General features: G+C 36.0%; 1 protein-coding gene across 2 annotated transcripts in view; it reads left to right on the top strand.

Moving 5' to 3' along the window:
- The window catches only part of LOC144956239 (regulating synaptic membrane exocytosis protein 2-like), a 91033-nt gene that overhangs the window by 30883 nt on the left and 42650 nt on the right, over positions 1-17500 (top strand). For both annotated transcript variants that reach the window (XM_078886662.1, XM_078886661.1), the window contains 5 exons: positions 5177-5284; positions 7152-7275; positions 9067-9119; positions 10005-10129; positions 13007-13137. In XM_078886662.1, the coding sequence (XP_078742788.1) occupies positions 5177-5284; positions 7152-7275; positions 9067-9119; positions 10005-10129; positions 13007-13137 (541 nt within the window). The remainder of the gene's footprint in view (positions 1-5176; positions 5285-7151; positions 7276-9066; positions 9120-10004; positions 10130-13006; positions 13138-17500) is intronic.

Here is a 17500-nt window from a genome sequence, read left to right as displayed (position 1 = left end):
CGGTGTTAGGGTTGAGTGGGTTAATATGTTAAGAATGAGCAGATTAGAAGGGAATGTTTTTAGACAAGGAGCATAACTTTTGTGGTGGCCATCATCTCATGTCATAGGTTGTATTGATTTTATCGTTGGTTCAAATTGTCTTCAATCTGCTGTCTGGGTTTCCTTGCATTGATGAGATGGACTGCCCCCCCCCCCCCCCCCTCTCTCTCTCTCTCTCTCTCTCTCTCTCTCTCTCTCTCTCTTTCTTTCTTTTTTTTTTACTCTCTTTCTCTATCTTTCTATCTCTCTCTCTTTCTTTCTCTCTCTCTCTCTCTCTCTCTCTCTCTCTCTTTCTCTCTCTCTCTTTCTCTCTCTCTATTTCTCTCTCTCGCTCTCTCTCTCTCTCTCTTCTCCCTTCCTCCTCTCCTTTCTCTCTCTCTCTCTCTATCTCTCTCTCTCTTATCCCTTCCTCCTCCTTTCTCTCTCTCTCTCTCTCTCTCTCTCTCTCTCTCTCTCTCTCTTTCTCTTCTCCCTTCCTCCTCCTCCTCCTCCTCCTCCTCCTCTCTCTCTCTCTCTCTCTCTCTCTCTCTCTCTTTCTCTATCTTTCTCATTCTATCAATCTTCTCTCCTCATACGTCTATCTTTCAACCATCAGCAGCGTGTCACAGGGGAATGTTTTTCACCCCATTCCAGTCCAACTTATGACGTAGCACTGTGGAGGACGGCGAGGATATTTATTCTGTCTTCCCTTGGAATCCACCCAAAGTCAAATTTCCTCAGTGAAATGGTCATCGGGAGTTTTATCTGATTTGTCTATATACCTAGCAACCAATCTCTGTATCAGTCTATCGATCAATCAATCAATCAATCAATCTATCTATCTATTTATCTATCTATCTATCTATCTATCTATCTATCTATCTATCTATCTATCTATCTATCTCTCTATCTATCTATCTATCTATCTATCTATATATCTATTTATCTATCTATCTATCTGTCTGTCTGTCTGTCTCTCTTTCTATCTATATGTCTATCTATCTATTAACCTATCTGTCTATCTAATTATTTATCTATCTATCAATCAACCAATCTCTATTTATCTATCTATTCATCTGCCTTTCTACACACACACACACACACACACACACACACACACACACACATATATATATATATATATATATATATATATATATATATCTACCAACAAATCTATTTGTCTATCTATCTATCTATCTATCTATCTATCTATCTATCTATCTATCTATCTATCTATCTACCTACCTACCTATCCATCAATCTATTTATCTATCTAGCAACCAGCTTTCTAAAATATATCACATTTTTGAATGCATATTTGTCGACCTATCTATCTTCTCTATCGATCTATCCATCTAATTCCCCTTTATTTTTGTAATCTTTCCTCCTACGTCTTTCCAATTACATCGATATTTCCAATTACATCGATATTTCCAATTACATCGATATTTCCAATTACATCGATATTTCCAATTATATCGATATTTCCAATTACATCGATATTTCCAATTACATCGATATTTCCACGTCTGTTGTTTAGAATTATTGCTTCTCTTGTTTCTTTATTTATTATTTTTTAACATTTTATTTTTTTTATTTTGTGCGTTTTTTTTCTTCTTCGTTCTCAATATTCAACCCTCTGGACGTCAATATATATCACACAAAATACCATCTTAAAATAACATGAAAAATCGATTTAACATTTTATATGTTTTTTCTAAATGTCAATATGATGTTATGTGTTATAATAAGTCTAGAATCGATGTCAATTTTATATCAATAGACAATTCCATCTATTCAATGTCTACCTTTGTCGGATATTTCTTATTATTGGATTATGTTTTCTGACAAATTATATCTGTTGATCAATTTAACGCTTTCCTGGCCACGTTCGGTTTCCCGCCAACCCACACATCATATAATATATAAATAATCGTTTTTTAAACAATGGATGCAGCAAGGAAATAACTTTTGAACGTAACTGAAAGGTTGTCAGTTTGGTGTTTTCATGCAAAACTGCGAAAACTTGACATTTAATAATTTGTAAAGTATTGAAATAATGACTGGCAATAAAACATTGATCTTGACATTATTTTTTATCATTTTCCTTTTGGCTATTTCCAAGTCGAATATGTTTTATTAGAATTCAGTAGAGAAAAGTAAATGCAAGTGGGGCTATGCAGTCTAGTGGTATGGCACTCGCATTCGGATCGGAAGGTCCTTGGTTCGAGCCTCGCGCTCGGCGCATAGTTGAGTCCTTGGAAAAGGCTCTTTACTCGCATTCCTTCACCACACTCAGGTGTAAAATGAGTACCTGGCCGTTAACACATTTGTCGTTGTTCGAAAAATTGTAATGTCGCTTAACAGGCGTCCTGTCTGGTCCTACATGTTAAATATTGCTGTTGACCAGGGACCCCTTGTAAAGCGACTTGAGCACATTTAGTGGATATTGCGCCTATATAAAGTTCAATTTTAATTTTTTTTTTATTTGAACGCATTGGATCAAAAGTTTATTGAACGATTGCAGAATATTTTTGCACATTTTATTGGTGTGAAATTAAGTGTAAAGACAGTTGATTGGCAGTTATAAATATTTTTTGGTGCGCATGAATACAAATCAAACTTTTTTTCTTTTGGGGGTCAAATTGCCATCCAAGCAGATGGAGAAAAATACAAATTATTATTAATAGAAGACCTACAAAAAAAAAAAAAAGAATTGAGCTTTATATAGCGCAATATCCACTAAATGTGCTCAAAGCCCTTTACAAGGGGTCCTTGGTCAACAGCAACATTTAACATGTAGGACGGGACATGGCGCCTGTTAGGCGATATTACAAATTTTCGGACAAAGACTACGCTATTAACGGCCAGGTACTCTTTTTACACCTGAGTATGGTAAGCGAATGTGAGTAAAGAGACTTTTCCAAGGACTCAACTATGCGCCGAGCGCGAGGTGCGAACCCAGGACCTTCCGATCCGAAAGCGAGTGTCATACCACAAGACCACATAGCCGCACAACCCTATAATTAGTCACCAAATATCCAAAAATCTTACTTGGACGGTTGGAATAAACGTATAGTTTCATTTCTTTGTATTTATTAAACTCGTTATATTTTTTTATCGCGCAATAACCCAAACTCGCAAGCTCGTAGCGTTATTGGGAACGATAAAATTAACTCGTTTTAAAGAGATGAAAGAATCGTATATGTGACCCATCGTCTCAAAACGGTATTATGTCGGAACGAACGAGATGCTTAAAAGCCGAATTAAATGTCAAATGTCAAAAATATAAATATAAATAAAATTTAATTAGCACCCTAAAATATGGTATCCATTCTTCTCAATAAAACATACAAACTCAACACAAGTCTTATATCTTAACCAACAGGACTTAATACCGTTTTGAGGCGAAGGGTCACATTTTATAATACTGGCATTCAATTCGGAAACAGTCACCCCGGCAACTGGATGAGAACATACATTTTTCCCCTTGATATTTACATAGAATGAAATGGATGCCTGACATTTTTTTTTCCAGATCATTCGGCAGATTTTTATTACTGTTTGGCATTTGTTTTCTGAAGTGACTTAATGACTCCCGCTCTCTCTCTCTCTCTCTCTCTCTCTCTCTCTCTCTCTCTCTCTCTCTCTCTCTCTCTCTCTCTCTCTCTCTCTCTCTCGTTCTTTCACACTTTTTCTCTATCTTGAGATTTTTTTTCTTTCTATATATCTCCTCTCTCTATCTATTCCTCCCTCTATCAATCTTTCTCTTCCCCCCCCTCCGCTTCTCTCTCTCTCTCTCTCGCTCTCTCTCTCTCTCTCTCTCTCCATCTCTCGCTTCCCCTTCCCCTAATATCAAGTTAAATTAGAATTTAGTAAATTAGTAGCCAGAAATATCATGCTTCAGTTGAGTTTATATGCTTTATAGAGGAGAAGGAATATCATATTTTACTGTGCTAAATACCAACGTTTCATATTTTTGACCAGTTTAACTATAATTTGATTTTTTAACAATGGTCCCTCCCGACATAATACCGTTTTGACACGTAGGGTCACATATCTGATAACTCCTCCACAACGTAGGGTCACATATCTGATAACTCCTCCACATAGAAACAGCATGCTAATCAAGAACCTGCTTTTCTTGTGTTTATAATTCATTCATGTCTCGTTCTGACGGTGACAAAACGCCGTTTGTTTAGTTTGGTCCGGAAAAACAAATTGCTATTATTATAATTATTATTATTATTATTATTATTATTATTATTATTATTATTATTATTGTCATTGTATTATTATTATTATTATTATTATTATTATTATTATTATTATTATTATTATTATTATTATTATTATTATTATTATTATTATTATTATTATTGTCTTTATTATTATTATTATTATTATTATTATTATTATTATTATTATTATTATTATTATTATTATTATTATTATTATTATTACTGTTATTATCATTATTATATTCGTTGTTTGGCTTGCTTTATTATTGATTTTACTTATTTGATTTGTTGAAAAAATATATTCTTGTATGAGTTACATTGGCAATTGCTTAAAATAAACGTTTTTGAACTATAAATATCGATGGAAGGATGAAGACCATTTGTCTAAAAGTTGAGTTGTCATTGATGTGGTGTTTTGTGCGGTTATGTGGTCTTGTGGTATGACACTCGCTTTCGGATCAGAAGGCCCTGGGTTCGAGCCTCGCGCTCGGCGCATAGTTGAGTCCTTGGAGAAGGCTCTTTACTCACATTCTCACACCGTTACCCATGTGTAAAATGAGTACCTGGCCGTTAACAGCGTTGTCTTTGTCCGAAATAATTGTAATACAGGCGTCATGTTACGTCCTAAGTGTTAAGTGTTGCTATTGATCAGGGACACCTTGCAAAGCGGTTTGAGCACGTTTAGTGGATATTGAACTATATAAAAGCTCTTTTTGTTTTTTTTTTTTAAAACGGTTTGGTTATGTCCGATATTAGAATTGTTTTCAAGTTAAAATATTATATTAATTCGTAGTGAAATATTATTAGCCATGAATGAAAATAAAAGTTTGTTGTCGGTGTATTTGGATGCACCTGTCTACATCATACGCTACCACGTGCCTATATTCTCACCTGTGTGTTTTGTAATTTGTCAGGTCTGAAGGTGATAGGCGGCAAAGTGTCCGACTCGGGGAAATTGGGTGCCTATATAACCAAGGTGAAGAAGGGAAGCATAGCGGACACGGTCGGACACCTCAGACCAGGTAGGAAAACCACTCTTTTTCCTTCAACTCACTTTTCTGAATTAGTAAATTCTCCCAGTAATGTATATAGACGAGGTAGGATAACCACTTTTTCCTCTCCACTCACTTTTCTGAATTAGTAAATTCTCCCAGTAATGTAGATATACCGGGTAGGAAAACCACTTTTTCCTCTCCACTCACTTTCTGAATTAGTAAATTCTCCCAGTAATGTAGACAGAACAGGTAGGAAACCACTTTTTCCCTTCACTCACTTTTCTGAATTAGTAAATTTTCCCAGTAATGTAGATATACCAGGTATGAAAACCACTTTTTCCTCTCCACTCACTTTTCTGAATTAGTAAATTCTCCCAGTAATGTAGACAGACCAGGTAGGAAAACCACTTTTTCCCCTTCCACTCACTTTTCTGAATTAGTAAATTCTCCCAGTAATGTAGATATACCGGGTAGGAAAACCACTTTTTTCCCTTCCACTCACTTTTCTGAATTAATAAATGCTCCCAGTAATGTAGATATACCAGGTAGGAAAACCACTTTTTTCCCTTCCATTCACTTTTCTGAATTAGTAAATTCTCCCAGTAATGTAGATATACCAGGTAGGAAAACCACTTTTTCCCCTTCCACCCACTTTTCTGAATTAGTAAATTCTCCCAGTAATGTATATAGACGAGGTAGGATAACCACTTTTTCCTCTCCACTCACTTTTCTGAATTAGTAAATTCTCCCAGTAATGTAGATAGACCAGGTAGGAAAACCACTTTTTCCTCTCCACTCACTTTTCTGAATTAGTAAATTCTCCCAGTAATGTAGACAGACCAGGTAGGAAAACCACTTTTTTCCCTTCCACTCACTTTTCTGAATTAGTAAATTCTCCCAGTAATGTTGATAGTTTGCTTCACTCATTCAATCCTAGAGATTTTCAAATTTGGAAAAAAAAAATGAATTAAAAATGAGCAAGTACAATGATAGTTTTATTCAACTACCATTAGCATGTAAATACTAGAAGACTTAAGCTTTGATACTAACGCCTATAAATTTGTCTCAGAGAAATGTAATAAATAGGAATGGGGGAAAAGTAAAACCCGGGTAAACTACGGATATAGTCGATGTTAGGGTTGAGTGAGTTTTAATGTCTTAACTCACTAAACCCTAACACCGACTATATCCGTAGTGTACCCTGGTTACTTTTACCCCCATGTCTATTTATTTCTTACATTTTTCTGAGACAAATTATAGGCGAAGTATCAAAGCTATTGTTTTTAGTTTTTAACATGTTAATGATAGTTCAATAAAACTATCTATGTTGTGTACATGCTCATTTTTAATACATTTTTTTCCAATTTTGAAAAGTAGGAAAAATCTCTAGGATTGAATGAGTTAATCGTCTTTGTATTTCATTGAATTGAATTAATTGAATTGAATTGAATTAATGTAGATGGTTCAGGGAAAGTGTTCAGTTCTGCCAATTCATCTTTCAAGGGTTTAGTCTGTGTGGTAGCACTGTGGATCATTCATTCATTCATTCATTCCATCATTCATTCATTCATTCATTCATTCATTCATTCATTCATTCATTCATTCATTCATTCATTCATTCCATCATTCCATCATTCATTCATTCATTCCATCATTCATTCATTCATTCATTCATTCATTCATTCATTCATTCATTCATTCATTCCATCATTCATTCATTCATTCATTCATTCATTCATTCATTCATTCATTCCATCATTCATTCATTCATTCATTCATTCATTCATTCATTCATTCCATCATTCATTCCATCATTCATTCATGAACCAATTCATGAAGCCCTTCCATTCATCCCTTCATCCAATACTTCATCCATGTCTGTGTCCAATATCAGGTGACGAGGTGGTCGAATGGAACGGGAGGTCACTCCAGGGGGCCACATTCGAGGAGGTATATGACATCATACTGGAGTCCAAACAGGAACCCCAAGTAGAGCTGATTGTACATCGCAATGCCAAGTAAGGAATGGTGCCCAACTCGAGCCATTTCATGATTCGATAATCCTAATCACTATCAAAGTGTTTGTCTTCGGCATTATTGTGCGGCTATGTGGTCTTGTGGTATGACACTCGCTTTCGGATCGGAAGGTCCTGGGTTCAAGCCTCGCTCTCGGCGCATAGTTGAGTCCTTGGAAAAGGCTCTTTACTCACATTCTCGCACCATACTCAGGTGTAAAATGAGTACCTGGCCGTTAACAGCGTTGTCTTTGTCCGAAAAATTGTAATATCGCCTAACAGGCGGCATGTCCCGTCCTACATGTTAAATGTTCCTGTTGACCAGGAACATCTTGTAAAGCGTTTTGAGCACAATTAGTGGATATTGCGGTAGCAAAACTTATAAGACTGGGTTATTCCAGCCTTCCCTTGGAATAGACTCAAGAGACACATTTCTTTTAAACCTCCTTCATTTTTCTAACAACCTAAGAAATGTCAAAGTCGCTATTGACACATATCTAATAATAGAACATCACGTGATTATCACATGGTACAACTAATGAAGTTAAGAACTCTACTGGCTTACTGGATTGAAGCCGTTTTTGATGACAATAAATGAGATGGAAAACAAAATTGTCATAAGCTTTTGTGTGGTCACGTATGATTTGCTGCACTATCGTTATCAACAGGTTTGCCAGATAGCACAATTAATGAATAACAAAGGGTTCAGAACTCGGCCGAAAAACTTTAAAATGGCAGTGTGGCTCAGAGGTAAGGTCTTTGTTTCTTACCCGAAAGGTACAGAGTTCGATTACTCGCCGCTGCGCTGTGGGGCCTTGAGCAAGTCACTTCGCCCTAGCTCAATTTGCGGCGCTGCACTGCAGCTGACGCCTGGGTTATTCCAGTCTTCCCTTGGAATAGACCCTAGATACAAAGTTTCCCCCTATGGGATGAATAAAGGAAATTGTATTTATTATCATTGGTAAATGTAGTGGCTCAATTAACCAGTAGAGTTTTCACCAATCAAAACATGGAATTTGTGACACACCTTCACACGTGCTCGGACAAACATAGTTGGTTGTTTATAAACAATAACGTGAACTAATTCGACCTCCATCTGATCGTTGTTATTGTTTTTATATAGACAAATGGGTGACTAGTTATCACATGGTTTTCTCGATCATATTAAAAACGTTTAATTTACACATAGTTTTCTGTGCTTATTCTACTGATCAAGCGGAAGAACAGTGGGTATTTTAATTAAACACATACTATCGATAGTATAACCTGTGTAGTTTGCTGTGTCTACCAATCACTGCCATTGTTTACATGATGACGATTGTCCGAGATGGCGTGGTTATCTACCGGTTAATTAACACCGAGGATCCTATTATGTTCGATTGGCTCCTTGTAAGAGCCATCCTTGACTACAAGATCTGAGTGTTGTTTTAACATAATCAAAAATCAATCAACGTCTATTTGCCTAAAATATCTTAACCCTCTCCTTACGAACGTTAGAAAAATCGTCACATCGGTTACGATACAACCAACATTATTCTTATTCAAATGTCTCCTGTACATCAAAAATTTAAAGAAAATGGACAGTGTGTGGTAGGGCATGTCTTGCTAAAGAAATTATGTATGGCAAGAACTTACTGCTATTATGTATGAGTGATAAAAAATCTATTTTTTTTTTTTTTTGTGTTAGTTGGTTGTGAAGTTTTGGAAAATGGCTGGTAAGGAGAGGATTAAATCCACAGACACCATCATATCCTGTTATTTCTAACCACTATTTTCGTGTGTTCTTGTCCTCAGACGTGGAGAAACGCCCCCTGGTGTCCAACCTTCATTCACAGACCATGCCAGGGGTAAATAGAGCAATACAATTATCTGTTTTTATTATTTTATTCAATATTTTTTTTTCTTCTTAGGTTCACCCGTATGCCTTTATTGTCTTATCAAAGATACTCAATTTTGTTTTAACCATTTTCATTTAGTAATAATAATAAACTCGCTTCTATGCGCTTTCCTAAAAAAAACAAAAAAAAAACAACAAAAAAAAAAAAACAACAAACAAGCAAAGAAACGAAACAAAAAAAAAAACAAAAAAAAAACAAGAGAAAGAAAAAAAAAGGACATTTTAAAAATGAGGAAAGAATCACAATATACAAAATGATAAGTTATTTTCTTTGGATAAAACACATATATATCGACGCGCCAATTCATGAATTCGTCACTCTGCGGCCAAAAATTACAACTAAAACTCAATGAACATACAGGACTGTGACGTTATTCAAATTCTATTTATAAATGGACATGTCTGTATAGATAGAATGCGCTTGGCCAAAGATTTCACAACATTGCCATCCAGGAGTATAACGGACCAGCACACAAACTCTGTGTAACCATGAACTTTTATAGTCTGGTTAATATAGTTTAGAGAGAACAACTCACAAACGCGGATGGCAAAAAACAATAACAAAGGCCTGTGTGACGTCATCTTCGTTCTATCTATAGATAGATCGAAGATGACGTCATTCCGGTCTTTGTTATTCTTTTTTGCCATCCGCGTTTGTGAGTAATTCTCACTAAACAAAATTAACCTGACTATAAACGTTCATTGATACACACAGTTTTGTGTGTTGGTCCGTTATACTTCCGGATGGCAATGTTGTGAGCTTCTTAGCCAAGCGCATACTATCTTTACTGTGACTGTCAAGTTCTATCAATCCTTCTTGTCCTTGTCTCTCTAGATTACGGATTGAAAGAAGCCATTCCTGACCCCAAGAGGTCACGGCACTCCATGACGAATACAGCTCCACCTAGGGCAAGGCAGAGGTCAAGGCCGTTGTCTCCACCAATCACAGGCAAGCTACAGGTCAGTGAGATGTTTTGTTATTATTATTATTATTATTATTAATATTATTATTATTATTATTTTATTATTATTATTATTATTATTATTATATTATATTATTATTATTATTATTATTATTATTATTATTATTATTATTATTATTATTATTATTATTATTATTATTATTATTATTATTATATTATTATTATTATTACTTTATTATTATTATTAATATTATTATTATATTGTTATCATCATCATCATCATCATCATCATCATCATCATCATCATTCATCATTATTCATCTATCCTATCATCTCATCTTCATCATATTCATATCATTCATCATCATCATATTATTTATTATTATTATTATTATTATTATTATTATTATTATTATTATTATTATTATTATTATTATTATTATTATTATTATTATTATTATTATTATTATTATTATTATTATTATTATTATTATTATTATTATTATATATTATTATTATTATTATATTATTATATTATTATTATTATTATTATTATTATTATTATTATTATTATTATCATATTATTGTTTTTTTTTTGGGGGTTTTTTTTTATTATATATATACACATAAAAGTCTCTCGATCCACAATAATTTGTATTATAGACGTCTATCTAGATCTATTGTCATCGACTATGTGGTCTACTGGTAAGACACTCACCTTCGGATCGGACGGTTCTGGCTTCGAGTCCCGCTGTGAGCTCGGCTGTGTATAGATAGAATGCGCTAGGCCAAGGAGTTCACAACATTGCCATCCGGAAGTATAACGGACCAACACACAAACTCTGTGTAACCATGAACTTTTATAGTCAGGTTAATACAGTTTAGTGAGAACAACTCACAAACGCGGATGGCAAAAACAATAACAAAGGCCTGAGTGACGTCATCTGCATACTATCTATAGGGAATAAGATAAGCGGAAGAGTAGCGTCCCTTGATTGGACGTCACGGGTGGAGACGTTATTTGTAAACAAACCAACTATGTGGTCTAGTGGTATGACACTCGTTTCGGATCGGAAGGTCCTGGGTTCGAGCCTCGCTCGGCACATAGTTGTGTCTTTGGAAAAGATTCTTTACTCACATTCTCTCACCGTACTCAGGTATAAAATGAGTACCTGGCCGTTAACAGCGTTGTCACTGTCCGAAAAATTGTAATGTCGCCTAACAGGCGTCATGTCTCGTCCTACGTGTTAAATGTTACTGTTGGCCAGGGACCCCTTGTAAAGCGCTTTGAGCACGTTTAGTGGATATTGCGCTATATAAAAAAGCTCATTTAACTACAAGCCAAGCGCTCCAATACAAAATGTATTATTCATATTTCTGTACAAAAATGCATAACGTTGATTATGATATGTATTTTTGTACAGAAATATGAATAATAAATGTTGTATTTGGAGCGGTTGGCTTGTTTAAAAATAACTTCTCCACCGGTGACGTCCAATCAAGGGACGCTACTCTTCCGCTAATCTCATTCCCTATAGTTGAGTCATTGGAAAAGGCTCTTTACTCAACTTCTCTCACGGACTCTGATATTAAAAAAAGAGTACCTGGTCATTATTAGCGTTGTAGCTGAAGGGGGAAAAAAAACACAAACCATTGTAACATCGCCTAACAGGCGTCATGCCTCATCCCACATGATAAGTGTTGCTGTTGTCTTTGGACTCCTTTCAAGCGCTATGATCGCATTCGGTGGATGTTGCTCTCAATAAACACTCAAGATATAACATAATATGCTTTTATATAGCTCAATATCCACTAAACGTGCTCAAAGCGCGTTACAAAGTATCCCTAACCAACAGCAACACATAACATGTAGAACGATGCATGACGCCTGTTAGGCGATATTACAATTATTTTTTCCGACGGACACAACGCTGTTATTGGCCAGGTACTCAGTTTACACCTGAGTACGGTGAAAGAATGTGAATCAAGAGCCTTATCTAAGGACTCAACTATGCGCCGAGCCAGGCTCGAGCCCAGGACCTTCCGATCCGAAAGCGAGTGTCATACCACTAGACCACATAGCCGCACAACATAGGATTCGTTCACGGGTTTTGAATATTATATATTAAGTGAGTTATTTTTATCGCGGTAAATAACTCACGAGCTTACGAGCGAGTTATTCCGCTATTGAACTCTCTCCTTACCATCTATTTTTAGAATTTCCCCCGAAAATTCACAAACCCACCCAGCACAAAAATAGACTTTGCTTACTCAAACAAAAAAGTAACAAGTGAGCTCTACAACACAGTGTTTAGTATTTATAGCTGTGATCAAAGCATTTATTTAAATTGTGTGATGTACACAAGGTATTAGTGAGAAAATTGTCGGTTTCATCGTAACAAATGTGACGATTTTCCTGTGGGTGGTAAGGAGAGGGTTAAAAAAACGAATTACGTATTTGTGTCAGTCATGACATAATCAGTTGAAAGGTAAAAACTTTGGATTTGCATATTTTTGAATTTTCTGAAAGAATATGCTCTCCATAGCATTTTAATCTTTATTTGAAATAAATCGGATGATTTTTTAAGAAGTTATGGTCAGATGTATGAGAAAGGTATACAGCAACTTTTCTCAAATTTCATACTTTTTCAACTTGACTAGCTGTAAAAATATTAGAAATGAAATTAAGCTTTGATATTTCCCGAAGATGTACAAAAAGGGTTGACTTAATCTTTTATGACAAGAACTCATTTGACATTCTAACTAAAATTGGCAAAATCTCAATTCAAACCTTTTCACCATCCGACTGATTTTGTCATTTACTGTAACATTTATTAAGAAATAATAGAGCTTTCAAATGGAAGGGCTTGAATCAAATTCTTTCATCAATTTGGCTTTCCTCCTCTGACTCCAGGTCAAGCTTTGGTACGACCTGAACGGCTACCAGCTACTCATCACAATCATCAACGCCATTGATCTCACGCTGACTGACCAAGGAAAGTTCCGAAACCCCTTTTGTAAAATATACCTTTTGCCTGATAGAAGGTAGGTTATTGTCATGTTTGTTTGTTTCTTTCTTTCTTTCTTTCTTTCTTTTTTTTTTTTTTTTTTTTTAGAAATAATGTAGCTTTGTTACAATTCTTACTTATACGAACCAGCGACCACCTGAGCTCTAGCACTTCCGTCTATTGTAACAATTCATGAAGAATGAACATTAGGTCGTCGATAGCTCATAGGGTAGAGTAACGATCTCCGCGGCCAGGCGGAATTTATCGTACCAGTAAGGTCGCGGGTTCGAACCCCCATCGCCGCCGCGAAGTTTTTGTTATCTGTTGTCTTCTCCAAGGACTCAACTATGCGCCGAGCGAGGCTCGAACCCAGGACCTTCCGATCCGAAAGCGAGTGCGAAACCACAAGACCACATAGCCATTAAAAGAACAGGGTTTCCCAATCATCGAATGTAGATTCTTGCGCCGGAATTCCAAACATGTTTTCGGTCGGTGATAGACTCTATCATACAGTGCGATGCCAACGCAGACTTACTTAAAATCGGAGGTCTCATCTTCAGCAGCGATGTGAATACGATTCAATAGACTGATGTCACACCGCCCGGCAACGCCGTCATCTTGGTTCTAAACAAAGAAAATCATTACTTTTTATTCTTCATGCTGGCTAGAACTTTTCATATGCCTTGTGGTCAGAATGTGCAAAAGTCAAAATTTGATCAAATTTATGTTATTTTTCCTATGGATACCCTTTATGCTCGCCGGAGAAATATTTCATACGGGCGTCCGCCATTGTTCCGATAGTTTAGAGCCAGTGTTACTAAGTTACCATACGTCATTAGGAAGGAAGTGACGTTACGACTATTGAAGAGTATTAAATGTGTAGAAGAAAGGCGTGACCCCATGACATAGAGTGTGTTAAATAAGTCGATTATAATATTGAGTATTTAGTATGACTCAATCGGGAAATTCCAATAAATGTTTTGTGTCCACAGTACACTCTCCAGTACATTGACAAAACGCCATTTCTAATTTTAGTCTGAAATCTTTTTGCCTCACATATCGATATAGATTGATAGATTTATCGATAGATCGATAGATTCAGCTTAGCCTAAAATTGCCCGAAAGTCTTAGACTTTGTCTTTTGCTTATGGAGATGTTTGTCATTTTGAAGTGTTGAAGAAAATGTTACATTTCAAAGGTCATCTTCTTATTCATTTGATAGACCTCTAAAGTAAACCTTTTATCATTGTCGTGGGGTCTGGTCGATATTTCAAGGATTAGATTTCACCATTGCTTTCACCAACTTGGATTTAAAATATCTCGCACTGACAAATTGGCCATTTTACATTTGGCCAGAATTTTTTTAAAAATTCAGATAATATAGGCTATGTGGATTAAAATAAACTCTTATCTTGTCAAAAGTTCTTCAATTTAATTTTTCAAGTAATACGAGAAAATGCCTTAAAATCACGTGTTTGTGTTCATATATTCTTAGGTCTTTTCAATAGATCGATCACGTGCTATACATAAATAGATGTTTTGTTTTTGTACGGATGTACAAAAATAGATACATAAATACATAAATAGATGTTTTTTTCCGTACAAAAACAAAATGCTCTCACGTGTAAAAGGCGGGGTTTTTTAATAGTAATATTATCTGTCATTGCCAGAAAAATTTGATCCATCATCTCAAAACGGTATTATGTCGGGACGAACCATATGCATAAAAGCCGAATTAAATGTTAAACTGGTCAAAAATATAAATTGTGGGCATTAGTAACTTAACATATGGTATCCATTCTCCTCAATAAAACATACAAACACAACACAAGTCTGATATTTCTGGCTATAAATTCAATTTTCAACATCTTAACCATCCCGACTTAACTCTGTCCTTACCAGCTATTTTCAGAATTTTACTTGAAACTTCATACTCAACCAACACAAAAGTAGATTTTTTCAAACAGATTAGCAATGAGTATATTCTATATTTTGTTAAGAAAAATGAGCTCTGCAACACAGTGTCCAGTTTTTATGGCTATAACAAAATGAAATCAGAATAAGAAAATTGTCGGGTAAATGTAAATCGTAACGAATGCGACGATTTTCCTGTGGGTGGTAAGGAGAGGGTCAATACCGTTTTGAGGGAAGGGTCACAAATGAGGTCGCCTCTCATCCTTACGTAACTAGGTCATACCCATTAGATTAGATACGCACTCACTAATGGTTTGAATGCAGTGGATATCAAGTTCGCCGTCGTCATATTTATTTATTTATTTATCTTCATATATGACCCGTCGTGTCAAAACGGTATTATTGTCGGGATGTGTTGTCGTAGCCCGAGAAGTGAATTTATAGATAAAAACGGTGGGAAATAGGACTTTAGAACGTTTCTTCAATGGAAGAAATAGTATTTATACTCTACCATAACGAACAGAAGGAAACATCATGTTTTATCTTTAAGGTTATACCTTTAATTTTCCTCATCTAGTTCATTCCGACATAATACCACTTTGAGGCGATGGGCTACATAATATTATTATTTTACTGTTTCTTGCTTTTTGTCGCGAGCAGCAGGTGCTAGCCATAGGCAGTTCCTATGCATCAATTCGGCCTTAATTAACAAAATAAACAGAATCCAGTTCTCATATTAGTATATTTTGGGTATGAGTTCAATACTCTTCAACAGTCGTAACGTCACTTCCTTCCTAATGACGCATGGTAGCTAAGTTACACTGGCTCTTAACCATCGGAACAATGGCGGACGCCCTTATGAAATATTTTTCCGGTGAGCATAAAAGCGTATCCAGTGGGAAAAAAAAAACACATAATTTTGATCATGTTTTGACTTTTACACATTCTGATCACAATGCATATGACGAGTCCTAGCCAGCAAGAAGAATAAAAAGTAATGGTTTTCTTTGTTTAGAACCAAGATGGCCGCCGTTGCCGGGCGGCGTGACCTCAGACTACTGAATCCAATTGGATTCAATAGTCTGATATCACGTCGCCGCCCATCAACGGCGAGCAGCGTGGTTCTAAGCAAAGAAAATGGATACCTTTTTATTCTTCATGCTGGCTAGAACTTTTCATATTATGTCATGTGATCAGAATATATAAAAGTCAAAACATGATCATATTTATAATGATTTTCTCCTCTGGATACGATTTTATGCTCGTCGGAGAAATATAATTTCATAAGGCGTCCGCCATTGATCCGATGGTTTAGAGCCAGTTACTAAGTTACTATGCGTCAGTCATTACGAGGGAAGTGACGTCATGACTCTTGATGCCAATTATCACCATTTAAATGATCCATGTCAGTGGATGGGGCACGTTGGACAAACTACATAGAGAGGGGCTCAGCGGTACATTCTTTGCTTCGTACCCGAAAGGTACCGAGTTCGAACACCCGCCATCCATTGCGCTGTGTGACCTTGAGCAAGTCATCTCCCTCGCCTTAGCTCAATTTGCAGCGCTGCACTGCGGCTTACGCCTGGGTTATTCCAGTCTTCCTTTGGAATAGACCGAAGAGACACATTTCCCCTATGGGATGAATAAAGGGAACACCCGCCATTGCGCTGTGTGACATTGAGCAAGTCACCTCCCTCGCCCTAGCTCAATTTGCGGCGCTGCACTGCGGCTTACGCCTGGGTTATTCCAGTCTTCCATTGGAATATATGTAGAGACAAATTTCCCCTATGGGATGAATAAAGGGAATTTTATTTTATTTATTTAGGGCTGATAAAATTGGTTTTATACTTTGTTGTTTTGTCTTTTTCATGTAAACGTTGCAGCTCGAAGCTCGAAGACATAAATAACAATGTGAAATTGTGACCCCTCGTTTCAAAATGGTATTAAGTCGGGATGATTAAGATGCTTAAAATGGGATTTGTAGCCAGAAATATCATGCCTTAGTTTAGTGTATATGCTTTATAGAAGAGAAGGAATATTATATTTTACTCTGCTAAATACCAACGTTTCATAATTTTGACCAGTTTAACTATAATTTGATTTTTCAACATCTGGTCCATTCCGACATAATACCGTTTTGACTCGAAGGGTCACAATTGTTTAAACGCCATTATCACATTATCCCATTGGTCTTTAGTGGTTCATCATTCATCCTGTTTTGTTGATAAAGGATTAACGAAAGAGTGAAAATGGAGATGCTTCTCTGTATTGTTTCCATACGAAGCCTCTCCATTTTCACTCTTTCGTTAGTATTTTACGATCACCGGCTTAAGGCAGCCCCTACCGTTTTATACTTTTCCGTGTTGATAAAGGAAGGGGAAACCCGAAACGTTAACATTACCTGTTTTCGTTTATTGAATTTAAGCTTTACATTCAATTTCACATTGTTATTTACTTGTTTTTTTTTTCCTCAAGGCAAACGCTCT

Source organism: Berghia stephanieae, chromosome 11, assembly GCF_034508935.2.
Source record: "Berghia stephanieae isolate SIO BIC M18660-M18661 chromosome 11, UCSD_Bste_1.3, whole genome shotgun sequence".
Taxonomy (NCBI): domain Eukaryota; kingdom Metazoa; phylum Mollusca; class Gastropoda; order Nudibranchia; family Aeolidiidae; genus Berghia; species Berghia stephanieae.
Note: the sequence above shows the minus strand (reverse complement) of the source record. Positions and strands in the feature narration are given on the sequence as shown.